The sequence below is a fragment of the Neolamprologus multifasciatus genome, chromosome 11 (genome assembly GCF_963576455.1).
Source record: "Neolamprologus multifasciatus chromosome 11, fNeoMul1.2, whole genome shotgun sequence".
NCBI lineage: Eukaryota > Metazoa > Chordata > Actinopteri > Cichliformes > Cichlidae > Neolamprologus > Neolamprologus multifasciatus.
In genome coordinates, this window is record NC_140449.1 from 3882751 (window position 1) to 3895716 (window position 12966).

Here is a 12966-nt window from a genome sequence, read left to right on the forward strand (position 1 = left end):
CTACAGTCATTAAATACAAACATGCTAATTCGAGGATTTTCTTTTGTCTTATTTGTAATCTTTCTGAATTCTAGCTGTTTCTGAAATTATTAGAATATTTTTTTAATTGAACCTTTCACATGGCAACACGTTCTCACTCCCAAAGCGTAACATTTTACGCTAGGTGACAAATCGTCAACATATTACGTTTTCGGCTACCCACCACGTTCCTAAATGACGACCTCGGAAAAATGAGGAAATATGAGAACCGTATGGACTCAATCTACACATGTTCGCTCTTTTTCTTCAAATCGCTTAGAAACACGCTATTTAACATCATTAAAGTCCTGGTTAACATCAGGAAAAAGGTTATGGTTAGGGCTAGGGATAAGGTTAGGTTTAGGGCTGGAATACAGGGCTGGAACGTCTATTACCGCGGGAGCGTCATTGCACTGGATTTCGCCCATAACCCGCCACGTACCATAAGAACGCTGAAGGTCTCCTTTCGCGTTCCTCAGGAACGCCGCGGGACGTGACAAAACGTCGGCATGTTACGCCTCGGGAGTGAGCAGTCCCACTGAGACGCAGTGTGTCATTAACAATGACACAGCGTATTATAATTACAGACAGCTTTTTCCGAAGATCAAAAAATAATTTACAATACAGAAAAGTCCAACTTCTGTGAAGTAGGTAAGTTTGTACAGTCATGGCTGAGTCAGGGCTCTCTCTCCATCAGTGCAGCGAGCATGGAGGCGGTCAGCGAGTCACTGCTGAGGTATGACTGAAGCTCTGGACAACATTGGTTCTCTATGGACTCCAGTCAGGTGAGTTTGTTGGCCACCAAGTGCAGTAACAGGTTTGTGAGCAAAGTAAACAGTAGTAGTTTGGAGGTGCTCTAAAAATGTTAGATGTTACCTTTGGACCCAAACATCACACTGCACCTCAAACATCCTGGAAGCTTCTTCCACTACAACCTTGTTTTCCAAATGAGCTGCAAAATTTACTATCACCGTAAAACAATCTTCACAAAAACTAAACCCTCAGTCCAGGTGAGAAATGTCTTATGTTTTCAGCAGTTCAAACGTGCCTTCGTATCAGGACTGTGATAGTTGCAGCCCATTTATGGTGGCTCTTGATGCGACCCGAGTCCATTTCTTGGAAAACCAAAATACCTGGAAGGTGTGAAGAATTTTCCTGACAATATCCTCAGGGCTGCACTCTTGTCTCAAGCTTCTGCATTTCTTTTCCTACTCCAACTTTCTATTAATACGCCATCTTTGTCAGCTACGACCTTCGGTGGTTTATGCCAATGAATGTCATCTGAACAGCTGTCGAGTCAGCAGTCTTCCCCATGTGTGTATACAGCGTATCCTAAGCAAGCTTGGAATAACTGCTTCTGCCTGCATGCACTAAGATGTGCTTGATAGATAAGACGTCTGACAAAGTCTCTATTTTATTACTGAATGACCCAGAGTGTGAAAAGCCTCAACCAATCAAAAAGATCGTTTTGGTCAACAGGTTTATATGATGTCTGAGCTGTAGGACGATTACTGTGGCAGACGACTTTAAGCTAATTAGCTCCTGCATTTCCAAAGTTTATCACATGGTTGAAGGTTGGAACCATGGACAGATAATTACACATAACAGTTTTTATCACAACGCTAACTTTGTAGATTTGTAGATCCCTGTGTGAGTTCACTCTCCGCCTTCGTTCGGCTCCTCTTGTGTTTTTGACTTTCGTCCTCTGGTCCTTCCTGAATGAACTCACCTGTGCCCTGTTATCCCTTTTCCTGGTGATTCTTTGTTCCCCTCATCTTCCCGAGTCTCCATTTGTGCTCCCTGTGCTTTGGATTTCATTGCTTCAGTCTTTTGAACTGTCATGCCTCTTTAGTGTGACGTGAATATAAAAAGAAGCTTATTATCTGGTGCCAGCCTCTCTTTGAGTCTTTGTATTAAACTAGGCTAACCATGCCTGACTCTCATTTGTGCTGAACACATAGATATAAGATTCATATCGATACTGTCATTTTACTGTTACAGAAAGCAAACATAACATTTTCCTGGAAGGTTGACTAATTCTCCAATGACACTTGAAACAGCATCCTCTGCCTTATGAATTGAATCTTTTTCCCGGTCCTCTGTCGGCCCTGAGTTCTGCTTTGTGCCCCAGAGGGTTTCATCACAATCCCCGCTGAATCTTTAACATGCTCCATGGATTCATATTATAATCACACTCAAAGCACAGAGCCTGTTCTGCCAAATACTGTATATAAATGATCCAATCTCCTTTGATGTACAGTAATCCTGTCTGACTAGAGTGCAATTCAAAATCCATAACCTGCCTCATTTTTCAACCTCGACCTTATTTTCTTTCTTTTTTCTTCCATCATCACTATTGATTATGTTCAAGATTTCATCACTTACTTCACCAGCTGGCGTGAAGTAAGTGCTCGAGTAGACTTGAAATATGGCTCCTCAAAATACAAACACACACACAGCAATAAGACCTGCATCCCCAAAGCTTATATATATATCTACATATATATATATATATGTAGATATATATATCATCTATCTATCGAGAGAGATTCATGTTCGTGTTATATTGGATTTTCTGTATGTCAGGTCTGTTGCCTAGGAAATATCGCTGATGTCATCATTTCCATGAAAATACAAGGAGGATACATTGCAGTGTTTTGCTGGCAGTGTTGTGTCTCATGTGGCGACACAAATTTAGAAAGTGTGACAACACACGCAGTCAACATTACAAGCAGTCCAAGTGTGGCCGTCCAAACAGTAAAGATGAAAATCATCACAGTCTCTTATATCATATTGTCTTTTTTCTGAGTGTGTGTATGTGTGTGTGTGTGTGTGTATATGTGTGTGTGTGTGTGTATGTGTGTATGTGTATGTGTGTGTGTGTATGTGTATGTGTGTGTGTGTATGTGTGTATGTGTATGTGTGTGTGTGTATGTGTATGTGTGTGTGTGTGTGTGTGTGTGTGTGTATGTGTGTGTGTGTATGTGTGTGTGTGTGTGTGTATGTGTGTGTGTGTGTGTGTATGTGTGTATGTGTGTATGTGTGTGTGTGTGTGTGTATGTGTGTGTATGTGTGTATGTGTGTGTGTGTGTGTGTGTATGTGTGTGTGTGTGTGTGTGTGTGTGTGTATGTGTGTGTGTGTGTGTGTGTGTGTGTGTATGTGTGTGTGTGTGTGTGTGTTATGTCTAAATGTGCAGTCAATACTAAATGCAAATCTTTGACCCATCACAGTTTAAATACTCGACTTTCTGCCTTTGAGCCATTTTCACGGGATTTTAACTCCACTATGTTTCCTTTTAGGATCTGTGAACTATGGAAGCTTGTTTCCCTGCCTGAGGAAAACACCACTGATAACTTGAACTTTCAGGTTAATAATTAGGTATCTTTAAATTTGAAGTTGATAAATTACATTTCAGCACGGTGGCACGGTGGTTAGCACTGTTGCCGCACAGCAAGAAGGTCCTGAGTTCAATTCCAGCATCAGGCCGGGGTCTTTCTGTGTGGAGTTTGCATGTTCTCCCCGTGTTTGCGTGGGTTCCCTCCGGGTACTCCGGCTTCCTCCCACCGTCCAAAGACATGCAGCTTGTGGGGATAGCTTAATTGATTAATCCAAATTGTCACTAGGTGTGAATGTGCAAATGAATGTGAGTGTGAATGGTTGTCTGTCCCTGTGTGTTGGCCCTGCGACAGACTGGCGACCTGTCCAGGGTGTACCCCGCCTCTCGCCCTATGACAGCTGGGATAGGCTCCAGCGCCCCCCGCGACCCTGAAAAGGATAAGCGGAAGCGAATGGATGGATGGATGGAAATTACATTTCAGTGAAAGTTACAATTCCTGTGTCTAAACACAAATAACCAGACATGTTGTTGCTGAGTCATAAACTCCTGGGACAGAAGCTTCCTGATGAAATTACTGACATTTTGTTTTGTCATCCAGGATTCAAAACTGTGAGATAAGTATCTCAAAATTTAATAACTCAACATTTTCCGGTGAGGTATCTTTAAATTTTCAGTTAGCTGTGCCAGTGAGGAAACTCTGTGAATGAGCTTTTTAACCAGAAGCAGATGGAAAAGATACGCAAAAATAAACACGTTTCAGAAGCAGAACCAAGCTCCATCAGGACTCCAGTTACTCACAGCTTTATATGAAATAGTCACAAAAAGTCTTCTAGTGTTGCTCTAACTTTCCGTGTTTTTGTCAGATAAATTTGATCTTGTGGTTTGTGTTTGCTCACATTATTATTATTAGACTGCACTTCCATTCATACATGTGACTGTGAAGGTTCTCAGTCATCCAGCTCATCGTAGTCTAAGGAGCTCTGAAAGAAAAGCGTCTGGACTTCTTTAAGTTACTTGAAGACGTTTCACCTCTCATCCAAGAAGCTTCTTCAGTTCTAAGGTCAAATGGTGGAGAGTCCCAGATTTAAGCTCTGTGGGAGTTCCCCCCCCCCCCCCCCCACAGAGGGACAAAAGGACCCCCTGATGATCCTCTACCTAATCACATGAGCTAAGGTGTGAAAACAGGTGTGGGTCACAATCAGCCAGAGTTCCGGGTGAGCTCAAAGGCTCTTGGCTATTTTAAAGGGACACCACAGAAGAGCCACCTCCACGGGACAAGACTCAGCAGTCCATCTGCATCTAAAGGTCAAAGGTCACTCTTTGAGGATGCCAATGTTCACATTTTGGACAGAGAGGACAGATGGTTTGAAAGAGGAGTGAAAGAAGCATCTATGTCCACTGTGAGCGACCATCTTTGAACAGAGGGCGGTGGTTTACGACACCAACTCTCTGCCATCTATAATCCAGTTTTGAGATCCTCCCCAGACGCCTTAACGCCCACTCACATCCTGGGCCATCTGACCTCAGGAAATCACATGATGGGGTGGGGCCAGGTTTCACAATGAACCCTGGCTGATTGGGACCCACACCCAGTTTCACACCTTGGATTAGGATCATCAGGGGGTCCTTTTGTCCCTCTGTGGGGGGAAACTCCCACTAGGTTTATATCTGGGACTCTCCACCATTTGACCTTAGAACTGAAGAAGCTTCTCGGATGAAGGTGAAACGTCTTCAAGCAACTCAAAGAAGTCCAGACGCTTTTCTTTCCAAATCCACACATGTAACTAAGTGTTTTGGTAACACATATTTTCACAGACCACATTTGAAAGATTCACTTTGTAGTTTTATTGAAATTTATATTTATTTTATTATTATTCCAAAAATTGCAGCACTGGATGTTACATATGATAATAATATATTTGTATTTAAGGCGCACTTTTCCAGTCTCAGTGACCTCTGACCTCTGACCTCTTCTGATGCTAATATTAAAAAAAAATCATGTGCGTAAAAAAATGAAGTAATAGAGAAATCACACGCTGTCGTTGTTTTACACTTTAGACTCACGTGATTACATCTCACCTACACAAAGCCTGTAAGTCATGAATGACTGACACACAATCAGAGCTACACACACACACACACACAATCAGAGCTACACACACACACGTGTTCATGATAAAAACTGGTCTCTGAGCAGACGTCAGCACTGACCACAGTGGATTTAAACCAACCAATCAGCATGAACTGTCCCAGCCTGTCCATCGTCTCATGTCCAAAGGCCATGACGAGGCTGCTCAGACTGTCCTCTCTTCACTGCTCATCTAACGACACCCTCGCGATCGGGTGTGAAGTCTTTCAGGAGTCACCGTGTAGAGACGACCATATTTCCTTATGTGCGACTCCCTCAGACTCTTTTCTGTTAGCTCTCTTTGTCATCAGACTTCCTTCTACCATCTGTTACCACCAGCTCGACAGACTTTCTTTGCCGCAGAGTAAATATCGTGGTGGGCCATAAAGCGAGCAGCTCATTTACTGCTCGGGGTCCAAATGTTTGACGTAGTTGCTGGCTGTCTGTGCAGCCTCCACCACTGCCATTCTGCTTTATAGAAACAGCTGAGCATCCAAACACAGTTTAATGCTTTTGGAGTGACATCTGTGATCAGTCATATTCCTCTAAAAACACAGCTAACGCTACATTAATTAGCTTGTTTGGTTCTGACGTGATATTGCAGTGATTCACTTTGCTGCACGTTACTTTCAAGTATCTGTTGGTTCTCTGCAAATCATTTTATTTGCAATGAGTGAAGCCAGGTCTGCTCTTCTGTTCACGTATTGACAGTCAGGCTTGTCTGAGGTCTTTCTAAGAGGACGTTTTTCTGGCCCTGACCTGCAGCATTTAGCTTGCATGGCCCATTAAACACTGACCTTCATACTAATGCTCACCAGCGCAGCCAATGCAACATACTCAACAGCCATCATGGAGACATAACAGAGGCCCGGTGCAGACTGGTGTCTTTACTGCACAGAAATCCAATTTCAGCTCGCTTCTTTGTACGACTGATGAAAAATAGTCGGAGCACCTCTTCGACCCAAACGTCTCTGTTAATGTGGTGGAGCGTCTGCTTCCTAACAGCAGCTCAGGAGGTGGATGTATGAAACACAGTGCCCCTGAATGTGACTTCCTCCACACACAGGTAATCCAATTTGACCTCACCTGTGTGCATTACATCTCCTCACAACTCTGGGACGTCTGAGCAGAGGCAGCAGGCTGGAGTCAGTGCTACACAGATACCAGGTCCCACGTCATCACGGTTCAGCGCTTCCAGCTGATCCGACTCGGGCGTTAGCTTCAACGGGCCATGGGAAAATTCAGTTATGAGGTTCCTGTCAGCATGTGTCTGTCTTCAAAAGACGCACGATCACATTTAAAGTCTCGCTGCGACGTAACGTCTCTGTTCTCTGCTCAGCTGGATAAAAATCATTTTAAGCATTTAAAAGTTTATTTTCAAAGGTTTTATAAGAACTCGGTGTTCCTGTAGCGTCTGTTTGCTGTCCCAGGAGCCGGCCACACCGGCAGCTTCGCTCTGTTGGTTTTTTGGGTGTGTGTTTCTGACAGCGACGACTCTTAAATGTGCTGAATTGTTTGTGAGCTTCTACTTGCTGTAACTGCTGTTCCAGCTGACGTGTGGAGTAATAGCGAGTGTTCGGGAGGTTTTGATCTGACCCACCGTGTTCATGAAATCTAGCCTGCTAACATCCCACGAGCTGTACCTGCTTGGGACGGTGTTCCTGCCATTACCTGTTTTATTTCGTCTGCTTGGTTGATATCTTAGTTAGCTCTGTTTAACCACCAGGTTTCTTCCCACCTATACGTGTGCAGCTGCAGGGCAACTCACAAAGAAGCTGCAAGCAAAGGTGACGGCAATAACAGCATCATCCTCAGAGAGGAGCGTTTGATGATGATGATTACTGTTAATGCTTCACAGTCACTGTGATTCCAGATTTCTGTCATGTTTGGACTTTCACATTTCTTCCTTGCTGTTTGATAATAAGGTGCATTAAACCTGTAACTGTAGTTGAGTTTTTGCAGGGTTAACCTCTCTGTTTGGTGAAATCTGACTATATGTGAGGACTAAGAGAAAAACGTCAGCATGCACTGAGCCTCAGGGAAGACATGCATGAAAAACATGCAGTTAATGGGCCCCTATAGTTCTACATGTCGTCATCGCTGGGCCGGTGTCTTCTGTGACAGTCTCCATATGTCTCGCGACTAACATGACGTCATTCCTGACACATCTCAAACACAAAATGCAGGCACATGAAGAGTGTCCACGGACACGCTGAGGAGCTGGATCATGTTTTGTCAGCAGCATCTTTAACTTTGACTTTGACGGCTGCTTATTTAGTGTTTTTTACGAGTTTGCCACCTATCTGCAAACAGCATGCTGAATATTAACGTACATTTGTGTTGTCCCAGGATAAAAGACTCTAATGGATGTTTGATGCAATGCCTACACTGAATGTTTCAGCAGGTCCGTTGCGTTCGGTAATGAAAGCTTGATGCCTCCTGAACACACACGAGTGGCCGCGGGTGGCAAAAAAGGAACAACCTGTCCCACCGGCCGATTAATCACAGAGCAGTAAAGGACTGTGGTGCTAACGGGGCAGTCTGTGCCCGCTCTACATGTGGATAAGTGTGGGAGGCAGTCGGCCACCGACGAGCTCAGAGCTCCTCGTTCTCTGTGTGTCGTGTAAATCCAACAAAGCTCCACCAGCAGAAAATCAATTTGCACTTCATCACTTCCTATTAATCAATGCAAGAAATGTTCACCGTGGCTTTAATTACACAGAATCCTTTTACTTTATTTTCAAAGAATAAACGACGTGATGTTGTTAAGAAGAAGCACCTGTGTTTGTGTTAAAACACTTTGTGTATTCTGCGTATGTCTGTGTTCCTCGCCGTGACCTGATGGATGAAATTCAACAAAAAGTTCAATTATTTTCGTCACTATTTGAGCCACACTGTTCGGTGAAATCAGCAGCTTTATGCTTTTGCAAGCATCGCATTCAAGTCTGTAAATTAGTCGATTCAACTCGTATTTAAAATAATTGGAGAATATAATTCAATGTAATAAAATGATGCAGCTACACAATCATGGGTGTTGGAAGATGTCCTGCCTGCGTATCGTTTAGCATGAATGTGTTAGAAAAACCACATGTGGTTCCTTTGTTGTGTTTCTGAGCGTCAGCACAGAGTTAAAGTGTGTGAATATTATTCTTCATAAAAGAAATAATAAGTGTAATTTCACAAAAATTACGCCATCAGTACATCACACCTGAAATCACCTCATCAAACACACAGGAAGCTCATCGCTGCTGTTAATGTCTGTGGATGTTTACGCTGTCATTTTGCTACACACTGCCCACTCCCTTAAACTTGAAGGCCATTCATAAATCCGTTCTGTGCAGCAGGTCGGTGCCAACTCTCTGCACACACGACCCTCACGCCAAATTTCTGGTTACTCTGCAAATAAGAGTCAGAAGAGCAGCGCAGGGAGAAACAGCGAGTCTCCAACAGGTGGGGATGGAGCAGCATCGTTTATGGGGTGAAAACACAGCAGTGAAACTTTTGAAGAGGAGACAGAAAAGAAGCAGCTTACCAAATCTCAGCACATGTGGCATCCCCTGTAAAAGCCCCACACAGTGTGTTAGCAGCAGTAGGAGCTTGACGGTGCACCTGAGCCTGGCTCTAAATATCAGGTGGGGGATCTTCATGGTGCTTGTTTGGTGCGCTGGATTTAAATCCCTGGGTCGGTATATTCCTCTGTCTTGTTTTCTCTTTAACCCCTACTACGTGAATTCAGGCAGCTGTAAGATCAAGGCATGATCTTCACCAGCGGGCTGAGCAGCGGCTTTCCCACATCCATTTGGCAAGAGGGGAAAAAATCAGTACGAGTCCAGCTCACTGCGCCAAGAAGAAAAAGCCCCCAGCTGAGGAAGAGGATGGTGAATGTGGAGGGGCATCCATGCTAGGCAGGGGAATCCATTTACTGAAAGACAAAGGAAGAGATAGAAGAGGGTGAGAGTTGGGGCTGGGGGAGGGGGTGGGGGTTACCGAAGTGACAAAGTGAGAGTGAAAGAGAGTGAAGCGGTGAGAGCAGCCTCCCCAGTCCGAGCTCCTCCCGCTGCACTGCCGCACAGCATCTGACGTCGAGCGCATAGGATGGACAGGGTATACTGCTGCTCACACTTCACTCGTGGATCTGTGTCCCCTACCCAAAGTGCCGTACCTCCCGCACTCCTGTCCCTGCTGTATCCCCGGCCAGCTCGCCCGCCGCCGCGCTGACGTTTCTCCGGCTCGGCTCAATCTCCGTCGGCCGTCGTGCGCAGCCCCGTAAAAGCCGAGCCATGAATTCGAAATGATCGCCAGTGTTTGATCGAAGTCATTCAAGCACGGACTGCGTGGGCTCCGTGTGTGAAGCAAAGCTGTCACAGTAACTCAGCGTGATGAATAGGCTGCGCTCGGCGCGCCGGTGTTTCAGCTTCTGTCTCTGGAATTACTTTTGCTTTTTTGAAATTCATTCTTCTCAGACCGAGACTGGCCAACCTGTTAGACACGAGCCTCCAGATCACATTTACATTTCATGTGTTTCGTGCCTGACTCTGGAGGCTCTGTCGCTTTATACCAGCGCAGAATTCTTGAAGTCCGTGTGCCTGTAACGCTCTCTGTGAGGAAGCCATTTAGAAATGAAACATTTTAACAAGAGTCACCGGATTTTTAGGCAAAAAAGCCCCAAAAACTAAATGTATTTGTTCCCAAAATTTCAGTTAGAATTTCAGTCATCATATTAATGAGCTGCATCATTTCCCAAACTTATAGATTATAAACTTCGCAGACGCGTGAAGGTGTACGGAAGTGGGGATAATTTAAAATGCATTAAATAAAATATCTTCGCTCCAATCACAGCTGCCAACTACTGAAAATACAAGGTAAATAATAATGATGACGGAGTGCTAACACGGACTTTCTCCGTGGGCTTTCACGTTTAGGCCACGCTGTCTCGCTTTGAGTTTTCCACGGCGCAGACACGCCTGTGCTTCACATCCAGCTTTTCATTGCGGCTCTTTCAGCACCTGAACAGAGAATATGTTTAAAGCAGGAGACACCCCGCGTGTGTTTCAGCACCACGAACAGAGGCTCCAGCAGGAGATGGCTTTCACATATGCTCCCGTGATGATGCCAGCTTCCTCTGCTCGCTGGCCTCCTTAATTAGCAGAGATGTTCTGTTTGGACTGATGATCCACAGTTTGGGTGATCTTGTTACTCCTAAGCGTCTGATTCCATATTTGCAATCATTTGTTGTAGGCAACACAAAAACTACTGCTGTGCCCGCCGTTTATAGACACGCAGGTGGGTGTGCAGAAGGTAAATGTAAAACGATTCTGGGGCCGTTACACCTGTCACACCAAATAATGACATTACTACAGTATCACTATTGGCTGTTACTGTAACAATGTTTCTCATTTCATCCTCAGATTCCACAGGACGTTACTATGTTTGCTAAATCAAAAGGAGATTACAAGCTCGAGTTAAAACACAAAGAAGAAAAACAAGAGGCAGCTTTGCAAACTAACGTAGAGACGCGCTGGTGGACCGTACAGGTAAAAACGACCTCACACTTGGCACCAGCGCACAGACTCATCCGGATGTATTTTCACAGACAGACTTACAGGTCAACAAATGTCCCTTTGTGCGTTTGGAAAGGGCGTAAAGAGCGCGTGAGGGAGCCTCTCCGCCGGCAGCACTGCCCGATGATAAAGTTGATTTACAGCTAATGCGCTCGTGGGTTTCAAATGCGCGGCTCATCTCGTGAGTTTCCATCAACCCGCGCGAACAAGAGACGTTATTTACGGATCATTCATAAAGTGGATCATGGTGGAAATTTAACGACCCTTGTAATGTCTTACGAGCCCACAGCAGTGAGAGCACCAGGCCGAGGACGAGGAGAAAGAGGAGGAGGTAGCCGTACGGTGACAAGCGCCTCTACACAGAGGTCGTGCATAAACATGGGAGGTCACTTTCCTGCAGAGTTTCTGAAGCACAGATCCCAGCCGTGTTTGAGACATCGCTCTTTCTAAAGGTGTCTGGATAAAGTGCACGGAGCAACTTCAAGCCGCGCCTGAGGCGTCAGCGGCGCAGGTTGGAAAACGACGCGAAAAAGCTTCTACCTGCTCTGATGTGTTTCCACAAGACCGGACCTGCTCCTGAACAAATCCAGAGGGTCGCGTTTAAGCGTGAAATAAGTGTAAAGTTTGGAGAAAAAAGCGTGCCTACCTTAGACAGAGCGTGAGCAGTGGAGAGTCATCAAAGCAGCACAAAGAAGTTGATTTGTTTCTATGGAGGAACCGCGTCGCTTCCCCCGCGCTCTCATCTGGTAGCGCTGAGCTCCGGCCGTAGGGGAGACACGCCTCCTGTCGGACGGCAGGACGCACTGCTTAAAGCAACAGGGGGACGCTCCGGACTCACCGACACCGAGTCTGCAGCTTCCCCAGCGGGGCGACTGCCTGCCAGCTCAGACTGAGGCTCCGATCCTTTAGATGCCCATATGAACAAAACACCTACCTACACCTTACAGTTTGGGGCTGTGGCAGTGACCACAGGACTCGGTAAGCCTGATCCTCGCTTAAATGCCACGAGGCTGAATAAATGCGCATGACAATGGGATGAAGATTGCCTTCATTAAGTGTCTTTATTCCCCCGCAGGTATCGTTTCATGCAGCAGTGTGCAGTTGGATCTCAAACTGTGACAGAAAGGTTTCCAAAAGAATTTAAAGCAGGGATTTTCTACCGCCGGGCCTCGCTGCTGCAGAGCCCCGTGTTTAGTGGATTAATACCGAGCTTGGTGGATCCAGCGCAGCCGGCTGCTTCAGTCCGCTCACATATCTGCACTTCAAATGTGGAAAATACTCCGTAAATGACATTTTATTGTTAAAAACCAACAGTGTTTGGTGGTTAAAAAAGTAGAAGTTTCCTAAATTAACTGCTGAGAGTAGCATGTGGCTTTTAATGCGAGAGGACACAATTAATTTTGCATTTGTGTTTCATGTGGAAAGAACACAATGAAGCCTCCTGTCAGTTCTATAAACTGAAGGCAGAGGGTCGTTTTTTATTACATTAAATATACAAATGATACTGCAGTGCTGAGAGTAACAGTGATGGGAAACCTTTTTAGGTTTTCCATATAACAGCACTAAAAATGTGACATTATGAAAACATCTTGTCAGCAGTAAGATTCCCCATCAACAGAATTCACTGGCTCCGGAAATGCACCAACTTACCTGTTTAATAACCAAAAATATTAGTTTAAAATAATTAAACCAACTATGAAAATACAAAAAAATGAATAAATGTACACACAAACTTAAGATAAAATAAAATATCCAACTTACTATGAAAGTAAAAATGTGAAACTTTTTAATAAAAATTCTGGAAGAAACAAAACAGAATTTACAACATGTTTAAATTAAGTAAATAATAAAAATTCATTGTTGTTGTTAAAGCAGATTAACTAGGAAAATATAACATTTCTGCACCAAGAAGGTCTGACCA

At 44.6% G+C, this 12966-nt stretch overlaps 1 protein-coding gene across 3 annotated transcripts in view; it reads right to left on the bottom strand.

Moving 5' to 3' along the window:
• Positions 1 to 11805, bottom strand: part of grik2 (glutamate receptor, ionotropic, kainate 2) — a 344100-nt gene extending 332295 nt beyond the window's left edge. For 2 of the 3 annotated variants that reach the window (XM_085176689.1, XM_085176687.1), the window contains exons 1-2: positions 11692 to 11805; positions 9017 to 9406 (exon numbers count right to left, since the gene is read on the bottom strand). In XM_085176689.1, the coding sequence (XP_085032815.1) occupies positions 9017 to 9131 (115 nt within the window). In that variant the 5' untranslated portion in view covers positions 9132 to 9406; positions 11692 to 11805. Of the gene's footprint in view, positions 1 to 9016; positions 9407 to 9646; positions 10530 to 11691 lie in introns of those variants that run through there. The other variant, XM_085176688.1, reaches the window with a different exon arrangement.
• Between the last annotated feature and the right edge of the window lie 1161 nt (positions 11806 to 12966).